Here is a 23,955-nt window from a genome sequence, read left to right on the forward strand (position 1 = left end):
TTAGCAATTCAAGATTCACAGGAATCGATAAAGATCGGGTTATCCTTCCAAATGATAGAAACAAATTAACGCATGTTTATCTAAAACAAATACTGAAATTTAGGAGGGATATTAAGTTTAATGCTAAAAAATTCAAGAAATATAGCCAATTAACGAAAAAAATATTCACTTTCACCTGTGACAAGAGCGAAGAGCTTGAAATCATTATGTTGCTCTTGATGCATCTCTGCAGTTTTCAAAAAATATCCCTGTTTGCTGTCTCGTCACCATGAGAACAAAAATCTTGAATGAAGGCAACTAAAGAATGCAAACACCCTACAGTAGTAGCTGAAATTTGTCACCACTTTTTCTCAAACTACCCTCGACTCTTATTAGCTTAGAAGCTGTGAGAAATAGTAATAAAAGAAATAGTCAGAGGGCAAAAATGGAAAACCAAAAGTATATGCACCCAGCTTCCAGACAATGGGTTTTTGTAGTGCTTTCGCCTCTAGAACTCCATCCATCTAAAATGTAGAAGACACAGATGAAAGAATTCAAATTCAATTCAACAAAATAAGCCGAGTACATTTTAACGCATACATAATAATCGAGGTTAATATCACTGTCATGACCGTCAACTGAAAAGAGGAATTTATATCGATAATTATATTGATATACCTCACTTATAAACAAAATTGTAATATAGGAGGAATTATAGAAAAAAGCAAATAGCAACCCGACCACTTACGAGTTTGTAAGACAAGTTACAGCATAAACACCACAAAATTCATTCTACACAAATTTATAGCCAATCAAGTTGATCGCCTGTATTGGAGGTAATCTCCAAGATGATATTCATGTACATACAAGAGTACCAGTACAAAAGGAGGGAAATTGGAGCCAGTATTTAATGAGCTGGTTTCACCGGTTTAAAGTCTATAGTCGCATATCCCAACAAGAGCGCAAGCACAAGAATGAAAATAGCAGTCACAAGATTGAAACCCGAGCTTTTTGGTTTTCCACCATAATCTCTTTCAGTAGATTTCGTCGTGTTCTTGGATTCTATTACAGCACTTGTTGGATCTTCATGGATTATGTCCCAGAAAGATTTTGCCATTATAGAGGGAGCTTCGGTTTCTGGTTCTAATATTTCAGAGTTTTCGATTGGAGATTCCATGGCCATCATCTCTTTACACCGGTCCTTTAGATCCTATAAAGAATGAAAGAAAAATGCAATAAGGATGCTTGATTTTGATTAGTACGTCAACAAACGATCTCAAAAAATCTCTATACAAAGTACATTACTTCAAGAAAATACTTGTTACTGAAACTGCAAGCGCATGTTAAATATCTAAGATTTCTACCAACAGTAAGGTCTCATTGTGCCACATCGTGTGTGCGTGAGAGGGAGGAAAGGAGGGAGGGAGAGCTAAGTCTCTCTTTTTTTTAACCTTTTCTTTTTACAAGTCTAAAGTTGTGTGTTTCATTGTAGTCCTATTCAAGAAACAGGGCCGTTTGATTGGGGTCTTATTCATGGAACAAGGTAGGAGCTTACTCTTCTTATTAAAAATGAAAATAACGCACAGTGTAAAATTGAGTGAAGCCAAGACAGCAGAAAAATAGCTAAACTAACCTAATAAATTAGATTGAATAGGCAATATTTATCCTTTAAACTTATCACTTTTAATATTCAATATTCAGTTATATTCTAAAGGGGAGAAATTCCCTCAAGTATAGAAAGAAAAGTTCTTTATTCTTGTCTAAAGCCCAACTATTCGACTCAACTATTCGACTAAAAAAGGAAACACTGCTGCTTTTAACTAATATAACAAGTGGAAGAAAAACATACCTCAAAAGTCTCCATTGGTTGCAGGTAATCACAGATGAAGATGCCGGACTGCCAAGGAACAAAAACTCTTCTAGGAAATGTGAGGCAATAAGGTTTCCTGTTGACAAAAGCGTGCAGTGAGCCAGTGAAGTTTCACAGACAGCATATGAAATGGGTTACAATGTCATGAGCATAAAAATTTACACATAAACAAGAGCTAGAAGAATGAGTAGGAGTAATTTGCTAAAATTGATCTAGTGAATAGAACTATCAAAAGTATGGCATAGACAACGACTAATAATTCTTAAATGCATGAAGCACTTCGATCGCCACTTATTTAAAATGTCAAGAAATCCTAAGGCCGCAATCAGAACAGTGGTGCTTAGGAACATGGATATTGTACTAAATAATAGACATCTAAAGTACTTCTTAACCAAAATGCAAGCAAATTATGTGCATGAAATGCTTGACAGATCTAATAATGATATGAATATGTAGTCACTATGAACTGGAGGAAAAATACACCGTAATCAACATAATTTAATTTATTTTCAGGCACTGTTTTTCATAATTGTATAAAAAAGAAACAGTAAACACCTTGCAGATTGAAAAGTAGTCGATTTGTCTGCTACATAGACTAATACGGAAACATTCCACCAAGAAAACTGTGAAGTTAACCAGCCAAATAGAAAGATGGATTTATAAGAGGAGAGCAAGTGCCATTTGCACTTGAATGATAATAATATATATGGGTAGTGATGAGAGTGAAATATAATCAACTGTTGTTTAGATTAGATTGCATTTATGCACACCAAAGGCATCTAAGAGTCAGCCTACCTCAACTCCTGTAGATTAAGTTGATGGATGGCCTTCCCAGCTAATGTGTCACCAGTTGACTCGCCTACATGATCACTAGCCATAGTTACTTTATCCTCTGCATCATCACATATGATATCAAGTCTACTTCGCATACTTGACACTATATCTCCCTGTAAGAGAGGTTACCACAACATTTTATCGAAATGATATTAGCAAGAAGAAAGATGGGAGGTTTTCCCTAGAAATTAAACAGGTGTTTCAGAAGCAACACTCCTAAAATCATACACAAAGCGAACTAATGACTGTACAAGATTCAAATAGATACAGAAGGAAAAATAAAAATAAAAAATCTAGGCATCTGCATCAATTTACCTCCTTATAGAGCCAAGTACTAACAAGATCATACAATGTGCATAGGCATTAAGGTCTTTACACAGTAAATAAGCTCAACGTCACAAATTCACAAGTCATGAAGAAGTTGATGCGTAAAGATAGTATAGGCATTCTCTTCCCATCGTGCTCTTTGATTTGAAATTAGTTCAATAATAATAAGACACGATAATTATTGAATGACATAAATCTGCTGACAGTTATTAAAAGATAATTAAGTGATAACAAAAGATGCTGTAATTGATTAATCACTGCAGTAAATACATATAACACAAGTAGTTGTGAAACATGATATAGCCATATTTTCAGCGGCATGTATGCACCATGTTTAATATCCCCTGGTTTATGAAGGGAAATGAAGCATACATGGGGTTGAGGACGATTTAGTTTTGCTCTTCACTTAAGTCATCAATCACCCATTACATGCACTTTTTATTAAGGTTAATATTTTACTAATAGCACAAAAGGGTATAGTGCAAGAAAGATCATACTTAATGAGAGCTCCACAGCATAAAAAACAGGGTAACATTAAAAAAATGCTAGACGTAGAGACAAACTAAACGTGGAATAATAGCCCTGTAAAATAATCACTACATATGAGTACCTAACCCTGGCTGTTCATGCGGATTCAACTTTATTATGTCCAAGGTTGCTGATAGCGGATCGCGGCGCGTCGCGGCGAGGTACCGCTAAGGCTATATCGGGCTATTGCGGCGAAATCGCGGCAAATAGCGCACAGTCAAATAGCGGTTAAATTTAAATATATTTAAATATCCTAAATAATAAGAAAATTCATAAAAAATCTAAAAATTCAATTAGTTGTAAATTTCTTGTATTATCAGTAAATAACAATTAGTAGGCTTGTTGTATGAATGAACTATGAAGAAATTCAAGAAATATAGCATCATAATATGTGTGATAGCGGGTTTAACCGCTTTTAACCGTGAAAATCCGCTTTAAACCGCGAAAATCCGCTTTTAACCCGCTAAAATCCGCTTTTACGCGCTATTCGAATGAATAGCGGATTTTCCCGCTTAAGCCAGCCGCGAAACCCCTACACGTAGCGCTGAAGGGCCGCGACCGCTATTCGCGCCGCTATAGCCCCGCTATTGGCCGCTATTTACAACACTGATTATGTCCATCAGAACCATCAAATCTTCAGTTCAACTTTTCGTAACTCGCTTATTTTGGATAAATATATTTGGAAGTTAAGAAAGTAATACAATGAACGATTGCTCATATGTATCTTCAAAGCAGAACTTTAAATACAAATGTGAGATCGCCAAGTGCTCCATCACAAATTTTCTAAAAAAATGTTAATTTTGAAGGATTTTTTACATGTGAACAACATATGAACACGACCTAATTGGGTACGAACTACCTAAACTGGGTACACAATAGAATCAGAAGGCATCTGCAGTAAGCTACCAGTCTGTTGATAATGTGAGAACTCCTCAATACTTCAAAATCGACTAAGATAATTTTCAGATATATGAAATACCTTTAAATCACATATCGCTTGTGATGCAGATTCTTTTGGACCCAAATATGCTGAAGCACATATAGAACCGGTGAAGACAACCAGCCCAGCAACTTCATTTGAACTGGATGCTTTAAAGGAAATTAGACAGTATTAGCCCTTTCTAAAGAGATCAAGAAAAAAAAGAATAATCTTAAGTACACAAAATGGTGCTAATGCTTATGCTTATTAAATTTACGAAGAGGTCAAGTGCATATATCTCATACCAGTCAAAATCCCAACTCACCTCCAGTATATGCATCACTCACAAATGGCAAAAGCAATTCAACATTATGTGTGCCCTCTGAAGTTATGTGTTGGTCTTCTGCCACCTTCATTATAGGTTTAAACAGAAAATCAGTAAATCATACAAATAAACTGTCCTTTTTTCATCAAGTAATTTTGTTATTGTCTAACTGGTAGGTCAATACTCTGAAGAAGCCAGCAAAACTTCAGCATAGAAAATGGTCGGACATAGATACAGTACCCAAAGTTGCACTGGCCTAGTTAATTACTAAATAAAATTTAAGAACTATAACTTCACATTGCCACTTGAGAATGCATATTTTTCCTTAAATTTAAATGTTAGCTGCATTCTGAATGCAATATGCCTGAACACATGCCCAATGCAAGAATAATTAGAATTGTGTTAACATAGGAACACAAGGGGAAGAAAAATACATTCAAATTAGTTCGTTGTAATTAGAGCTGGAGTGGAAGTGGAGGGAATGGATGTTGAAATGCTCATATGTTATTCTTCCACAATCTTCTGTTTGAAATTGAAATTCAAATATTCTTCTCCAAATCTGAAATTAGATCCAGTTTTCCTTCAAATATCTGCTTATTACTAAAGATTAATCGCAATTGATTTGATCTAACATTTTTTCCAATGGAAATTTTGATGTTCGGACCCTCTCCAATTAGGTGGTAATTGGAGTGTGTCTCATTCCTCCAATTATTGCCGTTCATTTCAAATTCAAGGAACGAGATTAGGCTATGTATGATATCACTATTGTCTTGCAAACCACTATGATCTTAAAAACCATGATTTTTTGAAAACCACTATCACAATAGTGGAATCCTACATGGTTTAATCTTGTCTAGTTAAATTTGAAATGTGCAGTAATGATTGGAGGAATTGGACACTTTCCAATTACTACCTAATTGGAGAGGATCTAGATCCAACATTTTAATAGTTTATGGATACCAAATTCAAATAGATATTCCTATTTAATTAAAGAATATGATCTTAATAGTATTCAAGTTGTATTTAAAATATATCATTTCTAATAACAACCCATAAGTACTCAATTTCAATATTTCATAAAGAAGTTGGCTTGAGAATTATTCATTGAGAGAGAGAGACGACTATATATTCTACCTCTAAGTCTCTGGATAAGCGTAAAATTCAGACAAAACGAAGCAAGAGAAATCAAATTGTAACATCATGGTTCTGTGTAATAACATAAAATACAAGGGATAGTAACAGCGTTAGCTAGAATTATTTGATTATTTTTTAACATAAAAAATGGGAAAATATAGCTTCATAATTAACATGATGGCAAGGCTAAGAGCTAAAAGGGAAATTTTGAAAATACAAAAACAATCTCAGAATGATATGACAAACTAGCTAAACAAATTGCTACCAGCACACCAACAGTAGACATACAAAGTTAATTGCTCAATATCAAACCTGGAAACAACATACAAGTCATGGACCAGAAACAAATTTAAGATAAACTAATCTCACCAACTTCCCATCTACCAAGGCTTTGGCACTTTCAAGCTCTTTGGCATGACGAGCAATTCCACAGCGAAGGACATTCTTGAATGTACCGGAATCTGATGCTCCATCTTTAAAAACGGGTAATCTAACAGAATTTGATATAAAAGAACAATCAATACCAGGATTTCAGAAAATTCCATCTAAAGTCCTAATGCATGTGTGTATTGGATTCCTTTTTAGGAGCATGGTATGATCTATATGGGTGCAAAATATTTATCTTATATTGATGAATATGTGTTAAAAATGTAGAAGAAAAGAAGATCTAAACTTTATCCTCGAAAATTGATCCTCAAGACCCAGATAAGATGAAAAAGTCTTCTCACAAGTATTAGAAGACTGATTGGCCAGCAAGAAAAACAACCTCATGGCCATACACTTACAGGAGTATGATTGTGCAATAACGGGGCATTCTTTTCCATTCTTCATGGCTTAAGTATTAGGCTATAACTAGATTAAACTGCACAGATACTGATATATGTAAGCAGCACATCAAACTGGTGTATGTATATCAATAATATATCTCATCTGACATGAAGATATAGTGGGAGATTACTTTAGAGTACATCATTTACACCAACAAAAGTACATCATCACTCTACAAACCAAATTCCAAGAGAACGCCACCTAAATAGGGTTATAAGTACCAAGAGATTTACATATTTGAAACCATTTGTGCAAGTTTTATGTGACATAAAATCAAGCTTTACTAAGAATTTTGTGTTTATGCGTATGCATGCATGTGTTTACATTCATACACACATGCATATGACAAAACATGTGTGTACACATGTCTCCGTGTGTGTGGATGAGCGGGCGAGTGCAGGTGGGTGTGTGTGTGGATGGGCGCACGTATGTGTGTGTATGGGATACTGAATATGAGTTGCTACCTCATTTAGCAGAATAAGCTTTCGAGGGACAAGAATGGTGAGGTCCACTTGCTCCTATGAGATTGGCAGGGTGGGTCTCACCATTGCTCTATCTCTTGGTAGCTCATTCACCAAAATAGGCTGCCACCTCCATACCCATGTTTTTTTCATATAATATAAACACACATAAACACAAACGATTGCCAATTAAAGCTACGCCCATAAGAAGTTGTCTTGGATTTTCACAATTTTGTGAAGTTGTTGACTAATAAAGATTTCAAAAGTTATATATTTCTATCTATGCTTGTAGTTAATATGATCAAAGAAAGAAACACAATGACAGTTTCTGGTATCAATTTAATTTAGAAACTGAGATTTATTTTGCACTGTATTGAGCTTTATGCAAGAATTGGAATCAAGTAAACAAGTGGATAAGATTGAAATAAAACTATTATGTATAAAATCTAAATTTTGCTCTTAACCGTAGCAGCCACCTGCTAAGTTGATGTTTAGCTGCATGCACTGTGCAGTTTACATATTAAAATGGGAAAGGACTTAGATGCAGAAATGTAGCGCTTGAACTCAAAAACAAATGAGAGTAAAATAATTGTGCATCCTTATAGTACAACAATCTTATCAGAGGTCTTAAAAGTGTAAAGAGCGCGATAAAGATAATACCTTATGTCAAAATTGTACATGCATCTATAAATTTGAAGAGAAGCCAACAGCTTGCCCATTTTGAAATCGCAAGGTCGCATATTGCCGGATCCCACCATGACATTTCGACAAATCCACCTATCCAAAATAGTGATAATAAATTAATTTAAGAATAGGATATGGTTGATGCTATATTTTCTGAATAAGAACAATCTTCATCTTGAAAAGCATAACCAGACCTAGTCATATCGGTAAGATCAATTAACTCCTTTATAAGATTGTGAACGGCATCCATAGGGCTAATATAATTTCTATACCAGATTGAAGAGTAAGAAGGGTAAAATCCAGAACCTTCTTTCTCACCAAGTAGTAAACAGCTTAGGCCATATTTGGCAAATTTAGATTATAATTGCGTTGCCTTATAATCCACAAATAGATTATAATCCAATGGATCATAAGACAAAAGTGTTTAGAAGATTTAGTGGATTAAAAGCCATTTCAAATCATGAAGTGTTTGGCAAATATAATCCACCATTTTTGTTAAAATAACCAAAAAGGGTTTTGGAGATTTCTTAAATGGTAAGGGCTAATATGGTCTTTTACTCGGTCAAACTATATGGCTTATAAGCCACCAAAAGATAAGCTCAGTTACCCCAACTTATATATTTTCGGCTTATAAGCCAAAATAAACTGTTTACCAAATAGGTCTTAGTGGCTTATAAGCCGCTTTGACTAGTTGCCAAACACACTCATCATCTGAAGTTGAGTGTTGACAATATTGCTGAGGACAGCAAAATATTAGTTTTAATATTACCGATGGCAGCAAACAACCCAGGTAAATAATTATTAGTTATATCTTAGTTTTAGTCTGTGCATTTGGGCTCAGATGTTGAATTTGTTCTACAAAATTGCACGACCTCGGGAGACCTTTAGTTAAAGAAGAAATTGTTCAAACTCGTCATTTTCTCTTTTTCGTTGGATTGAATACATAAAATTTCCCCTTCAAACCTCCAAGTTCTCTCTTCCACATTTAACCCTGTCATAGTCAACCAGTATTCCACAATTATTGCTAGGGATCATAACCTCGTAATTTTTTATAGGGAAAAATGACTAATTCTCCCCCAAAGTATTGGTGAACACTCAATTCTAGCCTCAAAGTATCAATTTACATAATTTCTCCCTAAATTATGCTTATGGGCCCAGTGTGGCCATTTTAAGAGCTCACAAGCAAATATTTAACAGTTTGATGACTTGATCTTGTTGTTTTACATTTCTTTAAGGTTGTGTTTGGGAACTTAGATTTGGACCATGGATTTAAAATCCAGGGTATTTCAAATCCAAATCTCTAGTTTGGGTTTTCAATTGGGCTGAGATTTCAAATCAAATCATTTGAAAGAGAAGAATCTGAAAGCCCAGATATAGATATTTCAAATCTCACCCTGATCCTTGGTATTTACCAAATCCCGATACAGACTCCTCTCTCATTTCACAGTCCCGATCCCCGATCCACTCTCAAGTTCTCTCTCTCCTCTCTCCCCTTCTCCTCTCTCGTCTAAACCTAGATCTGATCTAGGGTTTAGGTCTCCCCCTTTCTCCTCTCTCGTAGAAACCCTAGATCCAACGGCCCGATGATTCCGACCGTCCGATCTCTCCCCCTCGTCGCTTGCTCCTTCTTCCTCATCGCCGTGTTCGCTTTGGAGCTCGATCACAAGGTACGCTGAGCTCTAACCCTGAACTCGATTGATCAGCAGTTGTTTGCTTTATGGAAATTACTCCAATTTATTGGAGATTATGTGATTAATCAGCTCTTAAATATGTACCTCTTGATTCCACCTCAAATTCTCATTTTCAGGGATAAAATAATTTACTTTTACAGTTATCTCATTTCAAAGAAACCCCTTTTCATCGTAGATTGTTGAATAGTTAGCGATTTCAATAGTAGTTGAAACTGAATTGATTAATTAGGGCGAGGATCGGCCGGGAACAGTTCAGGATGCCGCGCTGCCACCGTGAACTGTGCCGATAACACTGGAGCGAAGAACCTATACATCATCTCGGTGAAGGGTATCAAGGGGCGATTGAACAGGCTGCCGTCGGTTTGTGTCGGCGACATGGTGATGGCCAAAGTGAAGAAAGGAAAGCCTGATTTGAGGAAGAAGGTGATGTCTGCCGTCATTGTGAGGCAGCGCAAGCCTTTTCGCCGAAAGGACGGTGTCTACATGTACTTTTAAGGTATACATGTGCTAATATAGTTTCTTGAATGTGTGCTTGATGATTATTGTGAATACAAAGAAATCAATTCGACGCGAGTAGAGTTTGTTTTGAACATAATGATTGAATTAGAACGATGTAGGATTCATTTCACGTAGTTTTTACTAGGTTTTATGTTGGCTGCCGGCTAACCAACAGCACAAACCTCGTTTATATTAGCTTGGGACAGGCACTGAGAATATGAATATTTATGGTCAACAATGGTTGCATTAGGATACCTATGCAAAAATAAGTTGTAGATATATTATCACAAATCACCTTCTTGTGATTCTGAGCATAATAGTATTGTCTTGATGCTTCTAATTGATGTTTTGTAATTTCCCTTTCTATATTTGGTTGATTGAAGTTTAATTTTTATGGGTGCCTACAAGTGCCTCTGGAAGCATATAGAATGTGTTTGAAATAATATCCTACGCCTTCCAACTACACTAACATTACTACCATTGGTACCTCTTTGGACTTGTAAATTGCAACTCACCCATTTGTTATTCTTTGTGGGATGTTGCTTTTGTCCTTTTGGTTCTTCCTTGTTGATTCTTTGTTAACTCGTAATCTTTGTGGTGACGGAGGAGGTTTTTTCCTCCTCAGTTTATGGGTGTTTATGGTTTTTCCTGAAGGCATAGCTTCTTAAGGAATTCCTCCACCCTGAAGCGGTCTCATATTCCATCGTCTGGAGGAGCAACATCCTTGCCCTTACCTGTTGGGACTGACCATGAGACGAACATCTTACCCTACCACTTGTGGCATGTATTAGAATGTATCATTTCACCTTTTTCTCTCTGCTAGTTACCGACTCTGATAGGGTGTGTTGTTCTCAACTTCAATGGAACACACCAATCATGTGAATGAATGTTGTATAAAAGTTTTCTGATGTTGATAGTGCATAATATTCCTTTACCATACAGGGGCAACCCCAGTCAAATATATCATCAGCAGCATTTTCCCATCTCCCGGAAGGACCTGTCAGGAGTGCTACTTTTGTTAGAATTATGCGTGCAGCAGGGATGGATTTTTAGAAACCGATTCGTCATGGCGTTCTTGGTGTTCCTAGTTATGTACAATTCACTTCTCTTATCCGTAGATATGTTGATCTTCTAGCCCACTATCAGGTATGTTCTCTCTGTCATATTAAATACTTGAAGCATTCTAGTAAAATTTATGGTAAGAATATGCTTGGTCCATTATTAGATATCACTACTTTGTAAGTTCATTCTTTGTATGAACTGTGTACTAACTTGGTATAAGAACAGGGAAAAGTAGATTTCTGAATCAAATGTCATTAGACTTTAGAAGTGTTCATGTTTCCTTTCCTATTTGTTTTGTTTTTGAAAGCATTTCCCCCATGATTGTTGGTCTTATAGAAAGAACAATGAAAGACTTGCAGTATGATTTATCAATTCTACCAAAGTACAACACAAGCTAGTAAAGAGGTTCCTGAGGATAACTCTTTTGATGTTCACTAATCCCTGAACTCGATTGTCTGTGAGTAACAAGAGTGATGTTCCGAAGGGCTTATCATCTGTAGATTTGTACTTTGTGCCTCCATTCTTAAGCTGGGTTATTACCCTTCTCCTGTTGCTAAGCATGCACAAAGTTAATAGGATTATAGGGTGATGGTAGAGTCTGTTCATAATTTTGGGTTCAACATGGAATTTATAGGGAGAGGCCAATCAGATATACGTTCAGAATTTATAGGGAGAGGCCAATCAGATTTCAGGATTTTTCATTATTTGGATACAGGTCAAAATATTTTTTTCATTTACATTCAAAACATGGTTGCACTCATGCTTGTTGTTTTAGCAAATACTTTCCACAATTTATCATCAGTTTTTTTGCTGGACATATATTTACGTATTCAACAATATATCATCAATTTTGTTTAATATATTATCAAACTTGGACATATATTTACGTATTCAACAATATATCATCAATTTTGTTTAATATATTATCAAACTTCACATAATTCTAAAATATAATCAATTGGACCTTCAGACCTTCACATAATTCTAAAATATAATCAATTGGACCTTCAGACTAGAGACACTGGAGACATTGGAGGGAGCATCACTCGTTTTCGTACGAGGGATAGAGATGCTGCCGACGATGACGAGATGTGAGGTTTTTTTTATTTTTAATGTAATAAACAACTTTTTATTTGTAATAGTACTTTACTTTTATTCATGCCGTGTACTCTATGTTATTCATCTCGTGTTATGGATGGACTTGATATTGTTAGTGTATATGTTATAAATATTCAGATAATATAAATTTTTACTGAATTGGATATTGGTATAGATTGTTGAATGTGTATATTGGACTGGATTGTTGGATGGTATTTTGGATTGGATTGTTGGATGTGTGTGTTGGATATGAGTATTGATTATATTGGATTGGATGTGTATATTAAATGTACAGGAATCATGTATTTATATGTATCGTGAATGTAATGTAATGTATAGGGAATCACGTTTTAAAAGATTTTTTTTTGCGGGAAAAAGAGCAACCTAGACGGAATTTCCAAGTTAACTATGTGTATATGTCACAAATTGTTCACAGAATGGTTCTCCTTTATCTCTGAAATCCAAGTTCATGTATAATAAAGTGTATCCAAACACTATACTTCAAATCTTTGATTTCAAATCCTGTTACAAAAATTGATTAAGGGGTTATAAATTTTTTTTTACAGAATTAAGAGTTACAAATCTTGATTAAGGGGTTACAAAACTGGTCTAAGGAGTTACAAAATTTTTTCGGAACTATGAGTTACAAAACTTCAACAACGGGTTACAAAACTAGTCTAACGAGTTACAAAAATTGATTAAGGGGTTATAAATTTTTTTTTTCCAGAATTAAGAGTTACAAAACTTGATTAAGGCGTTACAAAACTGGTCTAAGGAGTTATAAAATTTTTTTAAGGAGGACATCCAAACAAAAGATTCTATCAAATCATGGATTTCAAATTCTAGATTTAAAATCCTTTGATTTTAAATCAATATTTCAAATCCAAATCTTAGTTCCCAAACGCAACCTAAGGGTTTTTATCAGTCTATCTCCCTTTCCCTAAAACAAAAAATTCCCAACCACTTTCACCCTATACTTGTTACCCTTCATCCCCCCTTTTGAAATTGCAAAATATTTTTTAAACTGCAGAGAAATGCAAAACAAAAGAAAGTGACGCATCATCGAGCTGTCGAATATTAGACTGTTGGCTGAGAAAATGACCACATTGGGCTCGTACATATACTTTAAGAGGGAAAATAGGTAAAACTGATGCTTTAGAGAGGAAGTTGACAATTCACCAATACTTTTAAGGGGATTTGGTTAATTTGTCCTTTATACATATGCATACTCATGTCAGCTCAAGGTTGAGGTAAATGGTCATTATGGTTGAAGTGTTTGGGTAGCTGAACTGTTTCAAGTATTGTAAATAAGACCACGTTTTCACTAATATCAATCATACATGATAGTTTTCACATCATGAGTTATGAACAAACATGTCATCTTATTAGTCAGCAAACCTCCAATTACACGTCCTGGTAAAGCAAACGATGAATTTAGATGAAAGGCCCAAAACTTACTGCATAGACCCATCAAGAATACAACACAATCAACTATAAGATCAAATCCTCCTTTCTCATATACCACTATCAATCGAATAGTGCTTTGAATTGAGCATCTTTAGGTCTCCTCCTTCTCCTTTACTTGTATCTTCCACCGTTATTCCATCTAAACCCTCATAACCCCCGCAATGTCTCTTGCCTGCATCTCCCTCCTTTTGCTACACATGTGATGTGCGTGTTGCTATACACTACTATGATCAAGTTTAGAGAATACTGCTTATAATTGCAATATGGCAGTTAACTGATATAGCTTCAAAAAACATCTCCGTGCCCCCTGCCCACTGACTGATCAACAACCTTTTCATGGTACTGCTTCTCTGCTTGAAGGACAAACATTCCTAAATTTGGTTGGTCAATTACACTGGATAGATGCAACAAAGATCTCATCCTCTGACAACTTGCGAAGTCAGTAACATGTGAAGATTCATGCGTACAACCCCTTATACTCACCATTTCTATCAACCTTATTTACATAACCTTTCCCACGTATGAACTGTGATCACACTTTTAAGTAGGAAGACTCAAACCCTTAAACTGCATTGACTCCCTTAATTGACAAAAGGTTTTCTGCAGCAATAAAAGGAAAAGTAACATAGTAACATAGTAACGTAGTTATTCCCAAAATTTTGTTGGAGATGGTGCAACAAAACAAAGGCAGCACACAAAGCTATAAGTACTCCAAAAGGGATATAGAAAAATTTTGTTGCCCTTCATTCTTTTGTAACATAGATAGTGTTGGAATCTAATTTAAATTTCGGTAAGGATTAATCCTAGCAAAAAAGTAATTACAGCCAAAACTTCTTAATTCAACTTTGTAATCAAAGTTTAACTGCCCATAACATTTCATTTTATCTTATCTTTTCTTTTGGCTAAGGTTTCAACTATAAGTTTTTATAGCAATTTATCTCTAACGCATATTCAGTTATACTTTTTAAGTACAAACTATACTATAAGTATAAACTTCAACCTTTTTTTTAATAAGGAAGTGCTCAACTATTTCTATTACTATCAATCTCATAAATTCACCAACGGGTTATAAAACTGGTCTAACGAGTTACAAAAATTGATTAAGGGGTTATAAATTTTTTTTCCCAGAATTAAGAGTTACAAAACTTGATTAAGGGGTTACAAAACTGGTCTAAGGAGTTATAAAATCTTTTTAAGGAGTTACAAAATTTTTTCGGAACTATGAGTTACAAAACTTCAACAACGGGTTACAAAACTAGTCTAACGAGTTACAAAAATTGATTAAGGGGTTATAAATTTTTTTTCCAGAAGTAAGAGTTACAAAACTTGATTAAGGGGTTACAAAACTGGTTTAAGGAGTTATAAAATTTTTTAAAGGAGTTACAAATTTTTTTCGGAACTATGAGTTACAAAACTTCACCAACGGGTTACAATACTGGTCTAACGAGTTACAAAAATTGATTAAGGGGTTATAAATTTTGCAATATCTAATTAGCCGAAGTTTCAACAACATGCTACAAAATAGCAAAACAAGCATATAACTCAACATGAACATCAGTTAAAAGCAACAAAATATACCATAGCTGCGAAAGAAAGGGCCACAAAAAATGTGTCATCAGACACTTTTTATAGTCTGTGCACTAATATATTTCTAAGCAGGTCCATATCATAACATAGCAAGTGTAAAGTTTTCAAGATCTAGATACCTATAACAACCGAAGTTCCACCAAACAGTAAAACAATGATCATTATTACCACGAATGGGTGGCTCAAGTGGTTGGGTTCTAGAATTTGTTCCCCAAGTTCCTTGGTTTGATTCCCCGACCCAATTTTGCCCAGTGATGTGTGCGATTAGATGTGAGCCTCAGCACCCGGAGTTCACTTGGTTAGTTAGAGCCTTAGAGGTCCCAAAATGACCAAGGTTCCCTTAACAACAAAATAATTATAATAATGATTATTATTTTTAGGGTTTTCTCTATGTTAGTCCCTTAAATCATTAATTATTTTGATATTAGTCCCCTAAATCTTCATATTCTGATGTTAGTCTCCCAAATTAGTTTAATACCTTTTTCTTAAAAAAAAGATCTTAATGCGTTATATTAGCGTCTCTAGTTAGTTGGTGTTAAATGATTAAGGAATATTCTGTTTCTTTAACTTTTTTCTCCAATGGTCAGCTATGCCGCTCAGCTCACAAACCTAAACCCACAAACTCTTTAACCTTAAACCCATTAAGAGTCCCAAACTCCAAATTTATCTACTTTCCTTTATAACTAAAGGAAAACCAAAGGATGAACAGTAAAATTTCTTAATATCCACGTATTTCATCTTAATTCTTTCAAATTCGCCACGTTGCACTCAAATAGGCCACGTTTCTCAACTTCCCCTGCAGTTGCTCTGCTTCTTCCACTCTTCTTTCCTCTCCCACAAACGTTTCTCAAATTGGCCACGTTGCTTTGCTTCCATGTTCCCAGGCTTTCCTTCCTTCCAGGCGGTGTAGTTCTTATCGATGGAGGTGGAGAGAAGGTGAGCGAGCGATTTGGGGAAGGAGCCATGGAAATCAGGCACGCCGACGAGGAGGAGGACGAGCGAGCGGGGGCCGGATTTTCAGGTTCCTGATTTTCTTGAGTATCGTTCCTGATTTTCTTGAGTATCATTGAGTTGGAGGAGGTCGGACTTGATCAGGCCTCCGATTCCTTCGCAGGGGATCAAACACCGGCTCAAACTTCGTCCTTTCCAACAAAAAGAAGAGGAACTACTTCTTCTCCACTCAATTTTCTTCCCCCTTTCGTTTGTATCTTCCAATTTTAGAAATGAAGAGGAACTACTTCTTCTCCACTCAATTTTCTTCCCCCTTTCGTTTGTATCTTCCAATTTTAGAAATGAGGGCTAGGTTTAGGGTTTCTTTTTCTCTGATTCAGATCTTTCTATTGACTATTTTTGTTTTGCGTCATTTGATTAGATGAGACTGCGAAATGGGAGAAGATAACGTATGCTGGAATCGTGACTTGCACGATCCTTTCGATCTATAATCTTTCCAAGGGTCACCCTCACCATGAAGATCCTCCGGTAATTTTTTATTGACATATAATCCAGCATAAATGTATAGCTAAATTTTTTATCTGTTAACTGAGATCATTTTTTATTGACATCATCTGTCTTGATTTTTTTCTTCTTATGCAATCTTTCAGCATAAATATCTTCCTTAGCTGTTTGAATCTTGGGGAAAGTACTATCAAAGGGTGTCTTGAAGCCTTTTCATGTAAGCACAGATTGAAGTAATTTCTGAGATTCTGCGATTGTATTTACTTTAACTCAACAACTATTTGTCTTATAGGCAAACGTACGGGGATAGATCGAAAGCTTTCTATTAGCTTAGAGCATGAGGTAAAATCTTAACTCTCTTATCTCAGTTACTGTTAGTTAAGCAGCAACAGAAATATATCTCTTTGTTTTGACATATATTATCAAGCAACTATAGAGAAATCTCTGTCTTCAATATGTTGTTCGGAGGGTGGGAAGATATTTCTATCTTGATATAAGTTGTTGAGAAACAACATGAAGAGATCTCTTTGCATTGATATATATGTTGTTAAAAGGCAAAATTAAGATATCTCTGTCTTGGTATATGTTGTTACAAGGCAATTGTAAGATATCTCTTTGTCCTGGTATATCTTACAGAGCACATGCTTTTGGGAGACTGAAAATTACTAAATTTTTAATTTTAGTTTTATTTTTATTATAAAGCCAATACTAATCATGTCTTAAACAAAATCAACGGTTTTGACATTGGTGCTGCCTTGCAAATGATTAAAAATGCATCGTGACAAACCTCAATCTCCTTTCTTCTTGTCCCCAACTGATTGTAGCATTGATAGAAAGTGAATGAAGAGATTAGAGGAGGTAGAATGGATAATTATAATTATCATCAATAGTTTCCAAACATATTCCCTTCATGCGTGATATAAATTATGAACTTGGCTCCTTATGAGTATTGGGTGAAATCTAGCCAGCTATTCCCTTCATGCGTGATATAAATTATGAACTTGGCTCCTTATGAGTATTGGGTGAAATCTAGCCAGCTGTGTTCAGAGGGCGTAGCAGGATTCAAATGGTTGTGGAGTCTGTAGCACGTGGGCTTTCGACTTTGCCTCATAGGCTTTTGCTCAAGGCTTAAGGGGCCAAGGCCTCCTTCCGCCACTTAGAAGCTCCACCCATGTTTTACTTATCACTCTGAGTTGGTGTGAATCTGGCTACAGGAAGCATCACAAGAAAGGAGCTTCCTGCAAGTGTGAGAGTTGGATTCACAATAGAGCTATTAGCTCATGTATCCTAGAGACCTTCAGTTCCCTGTATCTTTTTGTTCATGGATCTTTCAGTGTCCCATTGATCTGTATCTTTCAGTTTTAAGAATGAGATTTAATGTTTGGAGATGATGAAGGCTGGAGGAATGAAGCCATCACCGACGATGTATAATGCATTAGGCAATGCATACACGTATAGAGTAAATACCAATGTTTTGTGCACATGTTGCTTTTTTGTTGTTTACAAAAAGTTTCCTGGGCAGGATTTTTTTGGCCATGATTATTTTTCGAGGTTTGGAAAGAATCATGGACATAATTATTTGTTGCATTTCTGACATTTTCTTAATAGTGTATTCATGTAATGTATATCTTATCACATTTTTTTGTGTGTTTGCACTCTTTTGCAGGGACTGTCAGAGAAAGATTTAAATGCATCCAGAGCAAATGACATAAAACGTAGTATTTTAGTTCTTAACTCTTTAATTTAATGCATTTGGTGAAGATTGACGGGAGGTTGAAGCCTCTTCCTTAGTGCAATTTATGAAGGAAAATGTAAGTATATGATTTATTTCTTTTATAGTTTTAGTTTATTAGCATAAGATTATGCACTATTTTCTGCATGCTTAGCCCCATTTATCAGCTCTTGGCATATGGTTATTTTTATTTTTCTATTGCAGGATATAAAGCCAGATGTTGTCAGCTGTACAACTCTTACGAAAGCTTTAATCCCTGTTGAGAAGTTTGAAAAGGCAATGGCTAATATACTACTCTATTGATAATCTAAAAAGCACTGATAACAGATTTAATATGTTTTGGATGCTTGGATTTTAAGATATTTGATACTTCGTGGATATTCTCCATGCATCCCAAATTTAGCTGTATTCAAACACAATCAAGTTGTATTCAAACACAATCAACAAATTAGCAAGTAGAAAGGGAAAGAAAACTTAAAAATCTATTAAACATGTAAAGTTGTCTACCGATAATTTTTAGATATATTTATAAGTATATATAGTTTGCTGTCTTTTTTAACAGGATAGAAGTTTTCAAGGAAACATTATTATAGAATTTGTATTATAATATTCAAAGCCATTTGATGTTTTATTCAAAGCCATTTGATGTTTTCAACTATACTTTTGTTAAATGTAATTGCAATAGATTTGATCTTTTTTATCTGTATACGTAAAACATTTGATGTTTTATTCAAAAATTTATACATGTTTACAGAAGCATATATCAGATCATATATCACAGTTGTCTGGTTAAATGTCAAGTTAAATGATTAACAGATCCATAATGTTGAACTTCACAACTATATACATTACTTGAAGGGATAAAAAGATTTAACTATCTGTGTTAAAAGTTTTAATTATCTATGTTTCTATGTTTAAATATGAACTTCCAAGTATATGATAAATTGCAAACAAATACCTATCTGCATAACCTCATTGGTTATATATGATGGACTTCAAGTATGTTTAAGATAAATTTATCATGACAAAACAAAAAAATGATATGATGAAAAACTACGCACAAAAATAATCTGTAAGGATGTTGTGCTTAGCACGGGATGAATACTGTAAGGATGTCGTGCTTAGCACGGGATGAATACTAGTGTCAACTTAAGTAGACAAAGTGGACACCAAGCCTTTGTCCACCAAAATTTCTATCCACTCTTTTATATATATAAAAGAACTCTTCATATCATGTAAGGATCTCTACACAACATGAGTGGACCATCCACTTTGGTTTCTCATACGCATTGATGCGTACACATTAATGCTGCTTTGGGCTTTTTTGAAAAAATGTCAGCGATGGGTAATAAAACCCCTCTGTCTCTAGATCCCCAAATTAAAGAATCCTCTCTTCCCCTCCGAAACCCTCCCTCCTCCCTCTCGCCGTCGAGCTCCTCCTCCGCCTTCAGCTCCTCCTACTCTGTGATCTCGCCGTCAACTATCATCATCCGAGTTCAGCCCTCCTCCTCCGCGATCTCGCCGTCGACCTCCTCCTCCGCCTTCAGCCCTCCCCCTCCGCGAGCCAACTCCTCCGCTGTGAGATCTCCCAACTCCAACCCCTCCGCCGTAAGAGGCCAAAGTGTGAATTTTTGTTGGGGTTTTCATTTTTATGTGTTTAATTTTAATGGGTGTCTTTTAGTTTTTTTTGATCGTGAGTTAGTTTGAGATTAAGATTTGGGCTAAGGTTTATTGAATTGGATATTGTGCTTGTGCGGTTGGTTTGTGTTAGGGTTTTTGATCTGCAAAAAACCAATGATATTGAGATTTTTTTATCTGAAAATTGGGTTGTCTGCAATCATAGCCTGAAAAAAAAATCAAATTGGATAAACAAATGGATATTACCATGTAAGAGTAGTATGATGCTCAGAAGAAGGAAGAAAATGAATTAAGGAAAGTAACAAATTGGGCAATCACTGTATTTACTGTTTCTTCTAAAACTAATGTCCAACTGTAGAATTCATTGCCCTCCCAGAATGCATTCATTGCCCTCCCACGTTTGACATATTACAAAGCAAATGTATCTTCTTTTCTGCTAATGCTTGCATTAGTCAACAGTCACATTTGTCATGGATACTTTTTCTAAGTGTTGATTTCGAACATCTCTCTGTTTTGCTTCATACGATGATTCCCTTTTTCTTGCTTACAGAAATCTGAAGTCCCTTTCTTTGGTGTTTGGCGATTTTTAGTTCTCTTTGGTCACAGGTATCGAAGCTTTTGTGAGAAATGAAAAACTTGGACATTGAAGTAGGGGCTAGCTGTCAAAATGAAGCTAATAAAGTAAACTCGGATGACGATAGTTTGACATATACTCCTCAAGTATCAGATGAGTTGAGACTAAAAAAGGGACAAGAATTTGACACAATAGATGATGTTGTAACATTCTACAATGCTTATGTTAAAGCAGCTGGCTTTAGTATAAGGGCTTGGATAACTCAGAAAGAGCCGGGAAGTGGTGAAATAAGAAGGAAGGAGTATATTTATTTTAAATAAGGAAAATCTCCAAAAATCGCGGATGTTGGAAAGAAAAGACGTCGAGGAAGCTTATGTCAGGATTGTATTGCCAAAATTGTAGTTTTAAAATCAAACTCCGAAAAATACATTGTTACTATATTTAATGAGGAGCACAACCACCCGTTATCAACATCATCAAAGGTTCATCTTTTAAGGTCCCATCGTAATGTTTCAGCCGTAACAAAGTCTTTAACTAAACAGTTATCCATAGTGAATATACCTCAGCATCAACAATTTAGTTTTCTTGGAGTACAATCTGGAGGTATAGAAAATATTAGGTGCACTCAAAGAGATTTGTGTAATCATGAAAGGGATATACGTGCTGATTTGAAGGGGCATGATGGTAAAATATTTTATGAGTATTTAAAATTGGAACAAGGAAAGAATCCCTCATTTACTTTTCAAATTGAGGCTGATGAGGAACAAAAGATTACTCGTTGTTTTTGGTCCGATGCAAGTTCAAGGCGGGCTTACAAATTTTTTGGTGATGTTGTAATCTTTGATACTACTTATAATACTAATCGTTATGGCCTGATATTTGCACCAATAATGAAGGTTAACAATCATGATCAAACCATTGTTTTTGCTTGTGGGTTTTTAAATCGTGAACGCATTGATGATTTTGTATGGTTATTTAATCAATTTTTGGAAAATACGTCTGGTGGTGCACTGAAAATGATTATTACCGATTAAGACCCAGCTATGACTAAGACATTCCCTCTTGTTCTTCCAAATACTTTTCACAGGTATTATAGTTTGTATATATTATTAAAAATATTTATATACATAGCCTTTCTTTTAACACTTTATCTAATTCTATTGACAGGTATTGTAGTTGGCATATATTAATAAAATTTTCTGAGAAAATTGATGCAGTGAAGTATAGTATTTATAAGAGTGAGTTCTCGGCTTGCATTTGGAAATCGGAGACTCCTAAAGAATTTGATTTACAATAGGAAAGTCTGATTAACAAATGTGTGTTAGAAGGAAACAAGTTGTTGCAAGACCAATATGAACTTCGGTCAAGATGGATTCCTGCATATGTTAATCACGTTTTCTCAACTGACATGTCAAGTAGTCAACGAGCAGAAAATGGACATGCATTTTTTAAGAAATTTGTTTTGAAAAATAATTCATTGGTAAATTTTATGATACAGTTTGGCAGGGGACTAGTGCGCTAACGTCATGAGGAGTTGATGGTCGATCACAAAGATATAATTAAGAAACCTAAACTTAGAATAAATCATGACTTTTTAGAGCAAATGGTTGATATTTATACGAATGAGATGTATTACAAGTTTGAGGCTGAAGTGTGTGACAGCTTTAACTACAAGTTGCAGTTTGTTAGGGCAACCAACAATCTGTGTATCAAATTCAAAGAAAGAAACTCGCAACAAGTAAAGCCCGCGAAATCGTTTACGATAAGGACTTGGATTTGATTTCTTGTAGTTGTAAAAAGTTCGAAAGCGCCAGAATCCCATGTACGCACATTATCTCATATTTGATGAAAATTAATGCTGAAACATTGCCCGATAAATACACCTTAAAGAGGTGGACTAAGTCTGCAAAATCGGGGAGAGTGGATGATGATAAATGATATGTGTGTATCTTCTTCTATGATTCGGGAGCTTAGCGATCCTCATGGGAGCTTGAGAATAGGTGATTCTCATGATACCTTGAGAATAGTGGTGTGAAACGACACGGCGGAGCATAGGATGGAGCGTGAAGCGAGTCGAAAGAACGAAGAATCAAAGATTTCAGTTCTCAGCCTGATGAGTCGACTGACGGGTTGATGAGTCGACTGACGGTTGATGAGTCGACTGACGGTTGATGAGTCGACTGTCGGGTTGATGAGTCGACTCAAGAAATCGCCTCCAAATAGCAAAATGCTTATGCTGAGTCGACTCATGAAATCATGAGTCGACTCATGCAGGCCAGCACAGTTTGTGCACGTTTTGAGTTGACCATGAGTCGACTAGTGAGCATGAGTCGACTGATCGAGGGTTTCCCAGGCCAATTTGGTTTTTGTTTGGGGAAATCCTAGCAGAGTTTGGTTTTGATTACTTATCAGATTGTCATCACGTTGTAAACCCTATAAATAGTGATTGTTTAGGGTTTCTAAAGAGGAGGTTAGAGATCAGATGTAGTCCTAAAGAGTTTTAGGTCTAAGAGAGATCCTAATCAAAAGGATTAGGATTTAGATGATCATCTTAAATCAGAGGTAATTAAGAGAGATTCTAATCATTGTATTAGGATTTAGAGAGCATTGAGATGTTGTTCTCGATTCTAATGAGATTGTGAGGAAAAGATTTGTAATAATTGATTCTTCATAATCTAGAGAAGGTATTTTCCTTCGTCATACTGAATTGTTCTTGTGTTTTAGTTGTCTTCTTCTCAACCCACCTTTTGGTAATTTCGCAACCAAATGGTGCTCGTACGGCGACTCGTATCAATAAAGGCATGCAGATAACCCCTGACAATTCTTATCTTTTAACGCGGAGTCAATTTATCCAATCATTTTGGAATTAGTTGACAAATCCCTCATATGTGAAGAAACGAGGAAGATGTTTACCGATGGAGTGTGTATCATTAATGAGCAAATTGATCAATTTCTTAGTAGCCGCATGGTTGTAAAAAGCTTCACCAAGAAAAGTAATCAAATAGGTAGTAATGTAATAGATGATGGTATTAGTGTGCATGGTTCTTATACTTTTCAAAATAGTTTCAATGAACACGATCAAGTGCGAGCAATAGGGTACGGTAAAAAGGTTAAAAGAAAGAAAAGAGAAAGCAATGGCTAGAGCCAAAAATAAAAAGATGGACGTTGTCACGGGTATGATAAAGTAGGCCAATTACATGATAAGCGAAATTGTCCGGCACTCACAAATCCGTAAGTAATAATTCTTTTATTATTTATGTTGTC

At 35.5% G+C, this 23,955-nt stretch overlaps 1 protein-coding gene across 1 annotated transcript in view; it reads right to left on the reverse strand.

The window, feature by feature from the left end:
• The window catches only part of LOC109819893 (protein odr-4 homolog), a 27,176-nt gene continuing 3,839 nt past the window's right edge, over window positions 619-23,955 (reverse strand). The window contains exons 5-11 of the mRNA XM_020385863.1: window positions 7,866-7,982; window positions 6,286-6,406; window positions 4,783-4,867; window positions 4,518-4,627; window positions 2,645-2,796; window positions 1,829-1,925; window positions 619-1,189 (exon numbers count right to left, since the gene is read on the reverse strand). Coding sequence (XP_020241452.1) covers window positions 887-1,189; window positions 1,829-1,925; window positions 2,645-2,796; window positions 4,518-4,627; window positions 4,783-4,867; window positions 6,286-6,406; window positions 7,866-7,982 — 985 coding nt within the window. The 3' untranslated portion in view covers window positions 619-886. The remainder of the gene's footprint in view (window positions 1,190-1,828; window positions 1,926-2,644; window positions 2,797-4,517; window positions 4,628-4,782; window positions 4,868-6,285; window positions 6,407-7,865; window positions 7,983-23,955) is intronic.

This window comes from Asparagus officinalis, chromosome 1 (genome assembly GCF_001876935.1).
Source record: "Asparagus officinalis chromosome 1, Aspof.V1, whole genome shotgun sequence".
In the NCBI taxonomy this organism is placed as follows: Eukaryota; Viridiplantae; Streptophyta; class Magnoliopsida; order Asparagales; family Asparagaceae; genus Asparagus; species Asparagus officinalis.